Source organism: Zalophus californianus, chromosome 12, assembly GCF_009762305.2.
Source record: "Zalophus californianus isolate mZalCal1 chromosome 12, mZalCal1.pri.v2, whole genome shotgun sequence".
NCBI classification, from domain to species: domain Eukaryota; kingdom Metazoa; phylum Chordata; class Mammalia; order Carnivora; family Otariidae; genus Zalophus; species Zalophus californianus.
Genome location: NC_045606.1, coordinates 63,554,038 through 63,569,104, shown reverse-complemented (window position 1 = coordinate 63,569,104; position 15,067 = coordinate 63,554,038). Strand labels below are relative to the sequence as shown.

At 44.2% G+C, this 15,067-nt stretch overlaps 2 protein-coding genes across 9 annotated transcripts in view; one reads left to right on the top strand and one right to left on the bottom strand.

Moving 5' to 3' along the window:
* Positions 1-11,688, bottom strand: part of BMPER (BMP binding endothelial regulator) — a 247,675-nt gene extending 235,987 nt beyond the window's left edge. For 7 of the 8 annotated variants that reach the window (XM_027574993.2, XM_027574997.2, XM_027574991.2 and 4 more), the window contains exons 1-2: positions 11,288-11,688; positions 10,168-10,253 (exon numbers count right to left, since the gene is read on the bottom strand). In XM_027574993.2, coding sequence (XP_027430794.2) covers positions 10,168-10,253; positions 11,288-11,420 — 219 coding nt within the window. In that variant the 5' untranslated portion in view covers positions 11,421-11,688. The remainder of the gene's footprint in view (positions 1-10,167; positions 10,254-11,287) is intronic. The other variant, XM_027574998.2, reaches the window with a different exon arrangement.
* Positions 1-12,532, top strand: part of LOC113911067 (nascent polypeptide-associated complex subunit alpha, muscle-specific form-like) — a 163,041-nt gene extending 150,509 nt beyond the window's left edge. The window contains exons 8-9 of the mRNA XM_027573257.2: positions 11,166-11,355; positions 11,684-12,532. Of these exons, the coding sequence (XP_027429058.1) occupies positions 11,166-11,355; positions 11,684-12,477 (984 nt within the window). The 3' untranslated portion in view covers positions 12,478-12,532. The remainder of the gene's footprint in view (positions 1-11,165; positions 11,356-11,683) is intronic.
* The last annotated feature ends 2,535 nt before the right edge of the window (positions 12,533-15,067 follow it).

Sequence of the window (15,067 nt, the reverse complement as noted above, 5' to 3'; positions counted from 1 at the left end):
AGGGAGCTAACATCCAAAACCCAATATAAACATTAAGGCTTGTGTCAAGGTTTTGGAGCTAGCCTCACTGGAAAGGGGAGGAAATGACCGGCTGGGGCAGCAACAAGGATGGGGAGGCATTTTTCATTGTGACTTTTGAAAGCAAAAGTGAGATAATCCCAGATTCTTCCCTCTCACACCTCCTGTACTGTCATGCACATTGCTGCATTTGACAGCAGGATATTCTCTAAGAGGGAATGTTCCTTTTGTCACAAAGGAAAGCCGGTCTTAATGTCTATAGGACTCTAAATTTTCAAATGTGAGTACATTCCTTTGAAAGGGAAAAATGTGTTTTTGTAATGATTATTTAGGATGTCTTTTATAGAGAGGGTTGACCTTCTGTGACAAACTCTCTGGGAGAATCATGTTTTGGAACTTGGAGTTCCATTCTAGGGGGAGCTAGCCCAAGTGTTAACAACCCAAACTATAAACAGGAAACTCCAGGCTGACTCCTACTCAAGTCCCAAGGTTGTGGACCTCTCACTGAAGATACGGAGCTTGCAGAGATGACTGGATGAGGTTCTTAGACTTTCAGACTTCATCTCATAAGACATAAATTCACCCAAGTACCTACACCACGACACAGAGCATGCTGGTGAAGAGAAGGCGACGGCACACCCTCAGAGCAAGTGATGGGATCATGGGTTGCAAACATTCAAAGCTGCATGGATTTGTAGGGCCCCCGAGTCCAAATCCAGTCACATCAGTGACTCTGGGATTAACCTGGAGAGGGAGAGGCCCCACACCACAGGCATGCAGGAGTGACTGTGCTCAGTCAGAGAGCAGGACTCTGCACACTCTCAGATGGAGGGGCCTCACAAGGGCCAGGCTCAGCAGGTCCACTCAGTAATTAGGTTTACATCCTTGCCTCCCACCTGCCACCTCCTGATTCAATGGCAAGTGCTGAAAAAGGACAACTAGGCCTCACTACGAACGCAACGTTGTGATCTATCTGTAGATGGGCACCCACCAAGCACATGAGCCTTGGAAGATGCAAAACAGAGCAGTCATCCATCTTGCTAAGTCCCAAAGACGACCAGCGTTTTCCATCTTCTATCAGAAAAGATAGCAGTCATGTCTACTGAAGTTCCTTGTCTACCCTGACAGAAGTTCACAGTAAACATATTTCACAAGTGTCGACAAATATTGAAATAAGAACAGTCCATTTCATCACTTCTTAAAAGCATTGCATCGACAGTCATAGTGGCAGTGGCTATCGCTTCAAAAGTGCTTACCATATTCCAGACCCTGTTCTGAGAACTTTACATGCTTGTTGTTGTTGTTGCTGTTATTTTAAAGATTTTACTTATTTATTTATTTGCGAGAGAGAGAGAGCACGAGCATGCATGGGGAGAGGGGGAGAGGGAGAAAGAGAATCCCAAGCAGACTCCATGCTGACCTTGAGACCATGACCTGAGCCAAAATCAAGAGTCAGACGCTTAATTGACTGAGCCACCCAGTTGCCCCGAGAACTTTACACGTTTTCACCCACAGTTCTGACCAAAGCCCTATAATAAAGGCAAAGAGATACAGAATATTAGGCAATTCACCCAAAGCCTTACAACTATTAAGGAGTAGACATAGGAATCACTACACCATTGTTCCTAAAAAAAATACTTATTAAATAATCTGCTAAAAACTGGTTTATGGCATATACTTCACTTTCTTCTATTCAAATTCTTGCCCTTAATAATTCCATTTATACTCTTAACAAAGGCCTTTCACAAACAGTGCATTTAACCCACACACATCACCTCAGTTAATGCCTCCAGTCAACAGATGAGGGTCTGCATGATTATTCCTCTTTAGAGGTGAAGCTGAAGGGTGCCCACACCGTTGTGACTTGCCCAGGACTCACAACTAAGACTCAGAGAGTACAGGACACGTGTTCAGTGATGCCCAGATAGCAGGTGGCCCCCATGAGACTTGAACCCATAATTTCAGACACCAACGCTGCCACTCCACAGCTGTACTTCAATGACAAAGCAGATATTAAACATTTAGTGAAGGAAGAAAATATTTTTCCTGAAGATCTAACTAAGGGATTAAATTATATTATAATATTTTTTAAAGCACCATTAGCAGTTTAATAGAACAAACTTGAAAGTTTATAATGGTAAGATTTTATATTAGCCAGACTCTTTTATATTGTTGCTATAATAATAATAATAAAAAATAATAATAATAATAATTTAAAAAAAGCCTCAATGTGGCCTTGTCCATTTTGCACTTAACTATAGAAACATTCCAAAGATGTTTGGAAAAGTATATTACTTTTATCCATGAAATTAGTTTTGTTTTGGTACCTTTTAAAATTTCATGTGGTATTTATTCACTTTTACTAAGAGCTTTCCAAATCAAAGTAAATTTTCAAAATCCCTACAGCAATCTTAGTTCTGGATTTCTATCAAATGGGGTTCCAGCAAATTCCATCTATGATGAACTCTATTCCATGTGAAAACATACAGCAGGTATTAGGGAGGTGGACACCATCACTGATTGTTTCCAATAGTCCGACAAGATAATGAGAAAGTTCTTTCTTTGATATTCTAGAATCTTCAGTCTAAGGCTGCAATATTTATTACCACTGGTCTTTCTATTCTTCAAACATCTTCAGCCTTGGTCTGCACTTTCCCGGTTCTGCTCCTTCTCCTATAACTACTTCTCAGTCTCTGTCATGGGTTTCTCCTTTTCCTACCCTTCCCTTAAATATAACCCTTCTTCTAATTACTCTTGTAGGCCCATTTCTTGAAAGCTCCATGTAGACAAATAATTTATTCCCAAAGTGTTGAAGTGTATTTCAATTCAGGCAGTTAACAGACGTCTCTGTCCTCTGGTCCTGATTTCTCTACCAAGCCTACTAGGCTCTTCTACCTGGAAGGTCATCAAAGCCAACTCATCAGGTCTAAACTCATTCTCACACACCCACATCAGTGACCTCTTCTCTTCCTACATTGTCTATACCACCGGTAGAACTCTCGAAATTCCCTCTAATTCACCCCATCTCTCACTTCTGCCATCTGTTCTATTGTCAAGTTCTATCAACTTGGGCTCTAAAATTCCCCTGCAAGTCTAGGGGTCCCAGCACATTGATAGACTTTTTTAAGGGGAGCTACCCAATTTTGACTATTGTATAAAATTTGTGCTACCACTGAGAACACATACTATCATGGCAATATCTAACAGATGCAATAATTTGCCAAATGAGTCATGCAACAATAGAGAGCAAAAATGGAATTTTGAAAAGGCTGCTCTGGAAAGTAAACTCTTCTATTCAGGTGGCAGCACCCTGCTCTAGAGACACCAAGTGACTAGCAAAGTGACTGCTACAGAGACACCCTAGCATATCACTCTACCATAATGACACTGCATTTAACTCCTGTCTTGCTGGGTGTGGCTTGGAGTCTTTTAAACCACATATTCTAGAGCTGGAAGGTGGTTAAAGAAATTCAAAAGAGTGAGCAACATTGGTTTACCCCCACGTCTCCTTCCATTCCCACTGCCCATGCTCCTTGCTCTCACTGGCTTGCTGCTTACTCTCTCCTGACCTCGCCTGACCTCTCTCAACACATCCCCGGAGGCTGTTGTCCAAACTCCAGCCTCTCCACACCTGAAACATGCCCACGGAAAATCCTCGAGGCACTTACAGAAAACACATCTGATCGTGTCATGTGGCTGCACCAAAATAGGAAATCCTCCCAATTACATGAGTGGAACTGATCTCATTATTGCACCCAGCTTTCTAACTCCAGCTTCTACCAGAGCTTCGGGCACTCAGGACTCGGCCCCCTCCACAGTCCCCAGGCACACACTCCTCTGTGCCTTTCCTCCAACAATGCCTTGCCAAGACCAGCTTTCCTCCACCTGTCAGGGTCCCAGGTAATCCAGTCAGAACTCAACTGCAACTCCCTTAGTACTTGGGTTCGAGTCGATGATAGTGCTTTTTTCTGTCACTCCTGTGGAACTTATTTATGCCTGGGTCTTTCTCCCCCATTAGGCTGTAGGCAAGAATCTGTCCTGTTGGTCTTTGCTTCCCCGAGGTGCCCAACCAGCACAATGCTTCAAACACAGAAAAAGCTAAAAATAATAAAAAAAAAAAAAATGGAAGGGGAGAATGAAGTGTGGAGAGAAGGAAGAAAGAATAATATTATTGAAATTATAACCTGCTATCCCTAGTGCTTTGAGTAGTGTTTTATAGAATTAGATCTGGGAATCAAGAGGTCTTAAAATATACACTCAGCTCATTTGCTGATCTTAACGAAGTTCAACAAGCACACTTGACCTCCCGGCACTATGAAAGGTGGTGTTATTCGTCTTCTTTTTATCACAAAGGAGTCAATATACCATCAGCTGGACAGAAGTGCCACAAAAGAGGGTGCGAAAAAGTGATATCCTTTACTGGTGCCACAAATTTTTATTAATTCACTTTATTTTCCAACGTTTTGCCTTGCCTGACTTTTCTAACTATGTCTTCTTCTTCTGCCTCACCATATCCGTATCCCAATCAGCAGACGGGCTCCCCTTCCTCAGCATCATTTCCTACACTTAAAACACAGTTTACCACTGGTGTGCACTTGAAAGGCCAGAGTCTACGAATGAAATGAAAGCGTCTTTGAAATGGGATGGGATTGGGAATGGGGAAGGGGAGCACACGAGTAAATAGGCAGCAAAAACCCACTCAGGTCTGGAACAGGGTTGGGAGACTTCCACGAGGCGGGCCAGGAAAATCCCCAGGCTGCCAGACCACTAGGCAGTTTTTCCAGAATTACGGCGCTCCTGAGTCCCAACTCTATCCCTCTGCCAATAAAAGTACAAGTGAAGGTGACCCCACAGGCATAGAGATGTAAATACTCTGCAGAAAAACGAGGCCCCTCTTCCATGGAAAGTTTTTTTAGTGTTTAATGGAGAGCAAGGGGAAAACTTACACCAGGGCTCGCAGACCACTGGACCAATAAGGAAGCCGTCTAGATCAGCCCAGTCCAAGTCTGGAGGGACAGAAAAGCCCACAAATGTTCCTGACTTAGCCCTGTTCATTCATAATGATGGGTGGGCTTGGCATCATTATCCCCATGCTTTTTCTTCTTTTTTTTTTTTTCTTCCTTTTCTGATGAAACTTTGCATCCTACTCCATGTGAGGAAATAAGAATTTAAACAATAATGTCATCATCAACAACAACAACAATGAATCATTCTAGAGAGCTCACTCCACACCAAACTCTGGGCCAAGCCTTCCATGCGGCCGCTCACTTCATTCTCATGGCAGCTCTCTGAGTTTCGTATGGACGTTCATCCCGCTCTCCAGATGAGGAAACCAAGCCTTTGAAAGGTAAGGCGACCTTCCCAAGCTCACCACCAGTGAGTGACAGAGCCTAGATTGGAAACCAGGCCTGTCTGATTCCAGCACCCAAGCTCTTTGCCAAAATATGATGCAATGCCAGACAAAAGCTGCCTGAACTGTGGGTCTTCCTTTGAAAAGCCCCCCAAATTCCAGACTTGGTGTGTGCTACAAGACCAAAATCACTCTAACCGCCCCCAAAGAGAGCCTGTGTCAGCTTTGCAGAGGTTGAAATAACTCTCTGAAGCCCTTGGAAGTATTTATAGGCGTTTCTAAACAGTAAACAACTAGTAAAGGCAAATTGGTTTAATGGAGAAAGCACTCGATTCACAACCCCGTCTGTCTCTTAGGAATGGTATAACCTCAGGACATTTGCTTGGCCTCTCTCAGCCTCAATAAAGCATGGGTAGAAATAACTGCCTCAGAGCTGGTACTGGTGAACTTGCCAGCACAATGCTATAAATAAGTTACCTCCCCTTAACTCTGCTCTATTGAATACACCATTTTGTGGAAAAGCAATTAATCAGAACACCTTCTAAACAGAAAATAAATAAATAAACAAATATCGATCACTTCCTTAGTGAGCATCAAAAGTCTAAACATGATATGAAACAATTTTCAAAAAATATGGCAATCTGTGTACATGTGCACATATTAAGGGCAGTATCTGTCTGAACACATCTAGACTACTTCATATTTCCTCTTTCTCTCTCTCTCTCCCCACCCCCAACTCACACACACACACACACACACACACACACAAATTGAATCCTGATACAACATTATCTCCCTCATTCTCAAACATGTGCCTAACACTTGTTCAGAAAATAGATATCTACTCTCTAGCCAGTTAACTTAAACAATAAAAAAAAAAATGAGGATTTTACAGAGATAAGGCACCCCAGAGAACCGAAGATGCTGGTAGCTACTTGTTTAGTGACAGAGGATTTTTGTGAGTAAAAAGTAGAAGACAGCAGACAAAGTCTCCTCTGTTCTCACCACTTGGTTGACTCCAAGATAGGTGGAGGCCCGCTTCTTGTAACACCAAATTTCACATTGCTTTTTATGAGCAGAGGGTCCATTTCTACATTGCACCTCTGGATTTAAAAGAGGAAATTTAAACCTCAGAATAATGTTTTTTGCTGAACAAATGTATGCCAAACTAAGCTCTGACAGACTTCTGGTTTTCTGAGTCCTGGCCCCCAAAGTTTTCTCAGGTTTCCAGTACCAGGCCGAACTCACTGGCTTGTCCTGCTTCCTTCTATGTGACAGTTAGGTGGAAAGGGACAAGAAGTAGGAGCACCACCTCCCAGGCACAGTTGGTGGATTTGGGGATGCCCAAAAGATCCCGAGAATTGGTCTCGATTCATTATATGAATGTGACTTATCACCACACTCCAAGAAAGGCACACCCATGTGTTTTCCTAGGCATTCTGGGGGGAAAATTCCAGCAGAAAGGATGGGGGGTGGAAATCATACAAAACAGCAGTAAGTCTGAGCCTTTTCTTTCCCAGCCCCATAAAAAACCATTTTTTAAGGTGGGGAAAAGCCACGCTTTGCTTTCTAACTAAACAATGGAGCACTTGCGTCTTTAAAGTGCCCACCGGATTCCCTCAGTTTCATGACAGTGGTCCAACTTCTCACCTTCCCCTTGAATAGATGAACTGAAGCTTTTTGACTCCTACACTTTAAAATTATATCCATCACCAGCTAACAGACAGGTTATTCTTGGATCACAGCTGATTCTGGCAAGATGCTGGGCCTTAGCAGATGAGGATAAATGAGAATACAATTATTCAGTTCTGCTTGCCGTAGCCACTGCATCCACTGTCATCTTCAAAATTCCCACAGAAATGAGCTCATTCCACCTTTAAAACATTTTAGAGCTTAAAAGTTTAAATCAGGCCAAGTTGATTTTGTGGGGTTTTTCAAGCTTTTACACTGTAATTATATACAGGACTTTGTGCCACCTATTTCCTCCCAACTGTAACATTTTACGTCTTTTTTAAGCATACGTTGAGGTTAGCTTTTTTTTTTTTTTTTTTTTAGTTCATGTTATGAAATAAGATATGAGCTTGTGCTTAGCTTTGAGCACCTTTTTGCCAAAAGGCTGGACCAACACAAACTAAATATGACTATTTTCTTTATCCAAAGTACAGTTTTGACTATTACATACCCTCTTAATGTACATACATAAAACTAGCTCACAACTAAAACTCCCTGCAGGTCAACTGAGATCATAATGAGATTTTCCTTTCATATAATGTGATTAACAAATGTTAGCTAACTGAACTCCAAAAAGACTCAAAAGAGAAAAACAAAATAACTCACGCAGTACCAAGAAGTAAAATAACTCAACAATCTAATTTTTTCTTGCTTTTTCACATCTTTAAGCAAATAGCCTGTTCCACTCGATTATAGGGATGTGCTCTAGAGGCAGATGAAACGGAGAGCTAGTTCCAGCTCTATCTACTAAAATATGAACTTCACAAGCTAGGAGACTCCTTTGGCCTCAGTTTCCTTGTCTGTAAAATGGGGGTAAAGGGCTTCAGAGGATTTTTGTGGAGGTTAAATGAAATAATGCAGGCTTAGATAAGTGCCAACAATAGAAATGTTGCTACCACTGATATTATCTATCTGCTAAATATGGCTACCTTCCAAACTAAGTGTAAAAATGCCAACCCGCCTCACAGCAGGCTGGGGTGCTTTGAAATCCTTGTTCTGCAGTGGATCCCTTGGAAACTTACAAGGACACACACAAATACAGAATGGCCAATCCTCTATTCCTTCTCAATTTTATCAAGTCATTACAAATGTTTGGGAAGCACTAACTATGACAGCTGGGGTCCCATAATCCTACACCCCTGCAAGGTCAGGGTAACGTATCACTGGACCTTTTGGCTCCTGAAAGAACTCTGAGGCATCTTACAAATAACAAGCGAGGTGGATTGTCAGAGTCGCAACTTCACCTGTTAAGAAAGGTTTTCTGACAGCTCTCACTCAAAGCAGATACCTCTAAATATTAGATATAAATGAACCGATGGTCCTTCTGAACTTAATCAATACTTTTCCAGGATAAATAATCATTCCCACTTGAATTCCAACTCATTCATCTTTTCAGATTCATTCTTTTAGCTTCAAAATGGCAGGATTCTAACATCTATCTTATTATCAGTAAGGCTGTGCTTTCAGAGAAAGGCACTATTTTCCACCCTGAGGAGAATACTGAGAAGGTGGATTGCTCTGTATAGAATTTTTCATAATGTTACTTGGGAACAGTTTGCAAACTATATGTTTAAACTTCATGAGTAGCAAGACTGCTGAGGAGAAAAACAGTATTTTCACATGTGGAGCTCCAAGCACATTTAAATGTTACTCAGGAATTCCCACACCCCCCCCCAAAATCTTAAGAGATTAAGATAAAATAATTCACTCATATTATACAGGTAAGATCAATGAACGGAGAAGGTTATCTCTCCCTCTCCACCACCCCCCCCGCCCCCCACACACACCGCATTTGTAAATATAAAATGCATACAAAATTTAAACACAAAGTTTCTTCTCAACAGGTCCTTTAGTAAAGGATCACTAATTAACATGGCAACTCATAAACAAAATCCAAAGAGCCCCTCCTCTTGGCTTTTATTAAGGCAGCAATATTTACCGTCTCAGCAGACGTACTGCATTTTTACTTCTGTCTCTGTTGATTCCCTTAGTCTTCAGAACCTGCTAATCATTCGATACAGGTATTCACCTTCACTCATTTATCATTTTGCAACATTGACCTCACCCCTTGTCATGAAAAGTTTGGGTAGTTTAAACCCAGATGGCTTGGCTTTCCCCTAAATTGAGAAGACTCCCCTCCCCAGTTCCATACAGCATGTTGATCTGATAACTAGCAGTCATCTATCACTTTGGGGGTTTGCATTTGACTGCCTGAATGTTTTTCCAGCAGGGTTTTGTGATGTGTAGTTCTTAACCAAGTTTTGCCAATGGCGATTGGCACATAAAACACTCTGAAGCAAAAATTTTGCTCCTTGTGAGTCCCTATTTCATCTCAGAACTTCTTGTTCATATAACTTAATTTCCCCCATGTGGTTACACATTCGATCTTATCATTAACTCCTGCACTAAAATAAATTGCAACAAATTATGCTTTTGAATCTATTAGTCACTGCCAGTGTTAACTAAGCAGCCGACAGCCAAGTGTCATTCTCTGTTAAGGACAGAATGTCTTTTCTGACTCATGCTTCCAGATCAGAACCATAAAGACTGTTTTTGAGATCTTAGGGTATAAAACAGGCAAAGAAATCCAAGATTACATCTTGTCCTCAGGTTTCTTCTTTGTGACTGTCACCTCTCTTACCCTTTGTCACATACCTTATCCCTGACCTTTATACCTAAATGTGATCTCATCATTTTCTCACTAAGATGATAGAACCAAGGCAGAAAGTTTGATGGCACCTATGATTTGGTGGCAACAGCCATTCTGGGAATTAAGAGTGTCAACAGTAATTATCACTGAGACAGTGCTGTACAAAGTCCATCTTAATTTTTTTTCTATAAGGATGATGTCAAAAATAAGAATCCTAAGCCTCATGAAACACAAATTACCAAAGTTAAATTACCAAAGTTATAAAACTCAGAAATCCAGCTGAATTCAACTCACCAGCTATGTGCAGTTTTGTAAGGACTAAAAACAATTTTTAAGATCTGGTTATATGATTATGTTTAATGAATTCACCTTGTCAAAGGGAGTAATTGACTTCACATTAGCTGATCCCCATACTTACCAAGCAGACACACATTATACAAGGATTGTCTGTGATAAATGGAATCTGGAGGACTTCACCTTCATTTTCACACTTTGCAACAGAACCTGAAGTGGAAAAAAAATCAATTTAAATTTTGTTTAATGGTATTATTGCAAACATTTAATTTTACACTAATCCTTTTTTGAAGCAACTACCAAATTCAGAAATCCCTAATGAGTTTTAAATTACCAAACTCAACAAAAACAAATTTCCCTCCCAAAAAATATTTTAGTTTTATTTGAAGTTTTAAAAAAAGACTGTCATATAGAGATAGATTTTCTGCTCTCAGACGGCTTAAGCACAAATCCAACTATTTCACTGAATCTTTAATAATACTCCTCTTTGATGAAGGTATTTCAACGGAACACATACCCCCATATGCAAAAAAAAATTTCAAAGTGGACATTAGGGCTGAACAAAATTCAGGACTGCGTCAACCAACAGGCCTTTATATGAATCTGCCTCAGATTGTCTTGAATTTAAATCACTTTTTGAAACAATCTCTCTCCTCTTCTCTTAGAAATTGACTTAATATTTTCTTTTCTGCACCAGGTGTCAGTAAAGTATGTCCTTCAGAATAGCAGCTGAGGTCTTCACCTGCCTGAAAGCCTACCATTATTTTATTCTGCTAGTACTACCCTTTTTAAATATGACAGTTTCTTTAAATTCAAAGCCTGGAGAGCTAGTGCTTTAAAAAGCACTGCGAACACAGAAGCTATATTGGAACCTTACAGAGTGAGAAAGAAGGATGTGCGGAAAACGGTGCGAATTTTTTCCTTGATATGCACTGGAGGAGAAGAAATCAAAATAGGGTTTGAGGAAAACAACAAAAATGCAGAAATTTCTCAAATTCAAACAGAAGAATTCCTATCATCACTATATTCATGTTAACAGCCTCTCGGTCCTCCATCCCTTAACCTACTGACTGCCTTCCCACCCCTTAACACGGCGGACTTCGCTTCATCCTCATCCGCCAGCGAGTGGCAGGCGCCAAGGTGCTCGCTCCCCACCCTCCCGTCCCCCGGGCAAGCCAGCGCCTCCTCTCCCAGGTACTAAGCCAGCGTCCCGGAGGGCCGGTCCCTCCCGCCCCCTCCCCTACCTGTCAAGAAGGAGGAAGCCAGAGACATGGGGACCCCCGAGCAATTGAGCAGCAGCAAGACGCAGCAGGTAATCCCGGGCGAGCGCCGGCAGGGACGCTCAGCCAGAGCCCTGACGCCGGAGAACCAGAGCATCGTCACCTGGAGGGAATCCCGGGCGACTGCAGGTCCCGCGCCGCCGCCTCTGCTCCGCTACCGCCGCTCGCAGTCAAAAAGGGCTCTCAGCCGGCTAGTCGGGAGACAGTCCGTGAAGGAGGGAGGCGGGCGCCCGGGAGCGGGGGGGGGGGGGGGGAGGGGGGAGCGAGGGGTGAGGGGCGCCAGGGAGGAGGGGTCCTGCGGCCAGGCTCCTCCAATGCGGCTTTTTTTTTCTTTTTTCTTTTCTTTTTTTTTTTTTTTAGGGATTTGCTCGCAGCGGCTTAGTCGTCCGCCACCCTACGCCAGAGATGGGGCCGGGAGGAAAGGGATGTCGGAGCAGCCGGAGATAGGCCGAGCAGAGAGGCTGCGCTGCCGACTGCGCACAGCCGCTCCGCCGCCGCCGCCGCCCCGGCTGCAGCTACTGCCCGGGGCGCTGCCTCTGCGGCGGCCGCCGCGTCCTCCACTCCTGCACTCCCCACCTCCCGCGGGCCCCGCCGGCTCTCCGCCCGGCCCGCGCGCGCGCTCGCTCCCGCGCCCAAGACAGGGGCGCACCGGCCGCCTCCCGGAACCCGCTGGGGGCGCCCGGGCGCAGGAACCCCGCGCCCCGGACACGTCTCAGCCGGGAGTCCAGCGGGGCGTCCAGCCGGCTCCCCAGCCCCTCGCGGGAGGCCGCCAACCCCGGGGCGCAGATCCGAGCCGGGCAGGCGTGTCTCCACCGCCCGGCGCGCTCGGTGCCTCCTCCCTTTCCCCGGGGAACCCTCCCCTAACAGGGGATGCCACACCACTCCTGCTCACGCCGGGGTGCCCCAACCCTATGAGAAAGCAGAAAATGGGGCGCAGGGGCGCTTCACCACCCTGCTGTCTCCCAGGTGCCCCCAGCTTTGGGAAGGGGCGCAGGAGGGGCCCAGCAACTTTTCACTCCTTGCTTTGCTTCCCTCTGGCGGGGGCGCAACAGCGGACTGCCGGGCTGAGCGCACAGAGGGGCGAGGCGCCTTCTATACCAGTGTTCTGGGCTTATGTGTCTGCGCGTCCTGACTCTAGGGAGGACAGAAGTTGAAACGACACGCAAGGTCGATTAATAAAAGCACAGAGGCGAACGCTTTTCGCCCTTAAAAAAGAGGAACAGTCGCTCCAAGACTCCTCCCTTCCAACCTCCGGCTCACTGGGGCGGGGAGGTGCTGTTTGACTAATCATTCATTCACCCGCGAAAGAGGGAGGGACCTGCCGGGCGGCTAATCTCTGGCGGGAGGGGGGGGGGGGCGCCACGGCGGCCTCGGGAGCTTGGAGCTCTGTCGCCGTCGCAGCCTGGCTGCGCCCTTCTTGCCTCTGCAGCGCTGGGTGTCGGCGAGCCCGACCGCACGCCCCGCGGATAGCCTCCGTCCGAATCGCAGCCTTCTGCCCAAACCGTACCACCCTCTGCTCAAAGAGGGGTTGCAATGGAGGAGGGAGGGGAGAAGAATTTTTGTAACCAGATTGCGAAGGCGCGGGTTGGCATTTAGGGGACGTTGGGCAAATGTTGGGATCTGATAATCAGCTGTCCTCGGAGTTCACCTTGGGTAGCCGGCTTCCTATCCCCAAGGATGGAAATCAGGTCCCGCGTGCGCCGATCCTCCCGACAGATCACGTCTGGGTGGATCCAAAGGGCAATCTTCGACTAGCCAAGCACTTTTCTCAGCAGGACGCACCTAACAGTCTCCCGGCAAAGGCGATCGTTTTCAGTCTCAGAAACTATACCTTTAAAAATAAATTAGTCTGCTAACCCATTTAGTCTAGTTCCATCTTAAACCCTCCATGACTGGGGGTGAGGTGCTGTTTATCTGTTTTCATGTTTTAACGCAGCAATGCCAGAGTCCCCACACACCAAGGAGCTGATAGGAGCACCGCACCTTGCTCTGACATGGAAAAAATAAGGGAAGGGAAAGCTATCATTAGCTTAGCACGCTCCATTTCCCTCTCAAAACAGATTTTGAGTGTAAAACTTAAAAGAGAAGAAAGATTACGTGTGACTGGGGTTTTTTTTCCCCCCCCCTCAGATGACTGCCATGGCCAGGCAGCTTCCTGAAAATCAGAATGTGTTTAATGTGTTTACTAACCATAAAGAAAGAGATCGTAAAAAAAAAAAAAACAAAAACCCTCTAAACCCAATCTTACTTTCCAATCCATAGTGACTAATTAAAAAATAAAAACTTTTATGACTACAGATCAGTACAATCAGTTGAAACCACTACCTTCTCAATCTACAAAGATTCTCTCTTAAAGATGTTACTCACAACTTAACTAGGGAAAACGGAATAACAGGGAGGCTGAGAGACCTTTTATCACCCCTGACTTGAGCAGTAGATCTGGATAAACACACATTATGGAACTGGAGGAAATCTGAAGAGGACGTGGGAGTTGCTCTGATGTGCCTTCCTCCCTGGCACCAGCCACACATCCTCAAAGGTTTGGGTGACAAAAGTATTGATGATGGAATCTAAGTGTGTGTGGCATTTCTCTAACCAGGGGCATGGTGCTTTGGGGTGCATTGAAACTCTCCCCGAAGGAACAGATCCAAAAACCACCTGGAAAACATTTTCATCTGCCTGGAAGTTTACAAATGGGAGAGATGTACAGAAGCCTTTGGCAAACCTGTCTCCTCTTCCTGTTTGTTCTAATCAGCTGCCACCAGTGATTTCCCTTGCTGCCTTTTCAGCAATTGGGGCCTACTTCTAGAAGAGCATCCTTCTCCCCAAAGGGCTTATCAGAACGTGTCTGCACACATTCGCTGCTGCGGCCACCACCCCTTCAACTGATGGTCTCTCAGCTGCCGACTGGTCTCTGCCCAAAGCTGAGATATTCCAGGGTCAAAAAAGAAGGAGGAGGCCTCTGAATAACACAAAAATCTGCTTTCACAATTAAAACAAATGGTGGTACCATCCAAATCCCAAAACTCTCTTGACTGAAATCAAAAGAACACAGTGTGTGTTTGGCTCTGTTTATAACATTTTTAAAGGAGAAGGAGATAATGGGGCTCAAAGACCATTGTCTAACTCAGGGCCCATTCCACTCGCAGTTAGACAAAGTGCTGCCTCATCCTCTTTAAAATAAAATATTTAACCTAATCCGACTAAAAGGAAATCAGGCCTGTGGTACTTGAAATTCTCATCTCCTTGTGAAACTATGATACTGAATTTTCAGTGAAAAATCCAACCAAATATATAATTTAGCACAAGAAATTGCATCAACCCAGCTTCCTAAAAATAGAAATAAATAGATCCATCAAAAAGGCAGCAGGGTAAAGGAATTGTGATACCAACCACTAGGGAGGGCCAAAAGTATTCCATAAATGTGCGAGGGTTTTGCTTTATAAAAGACATCAGGCTAGGCATTTTCGAGTTGATCAGGAAAAGTGGTGGTGCTACTAAGAAGCTTACCATCTAGTGAAGGAGATAAAGCATGTTTGTAAATGAAGGTAGGAATAAATGTAGTAATTTCCCCTTATCTGCGGGGAAATAAAGTCCAAGACTCTCAGTGGGTGCCTGAAACCACAGATAGTACGAAACCCTATATATATACACACTATGGGGTTTTTTTTCCTATACATACCTATGATAAAGTTTAATTTACATTAGGCACAGCAAGAAATCAACAATAACAAAAGAGCAATT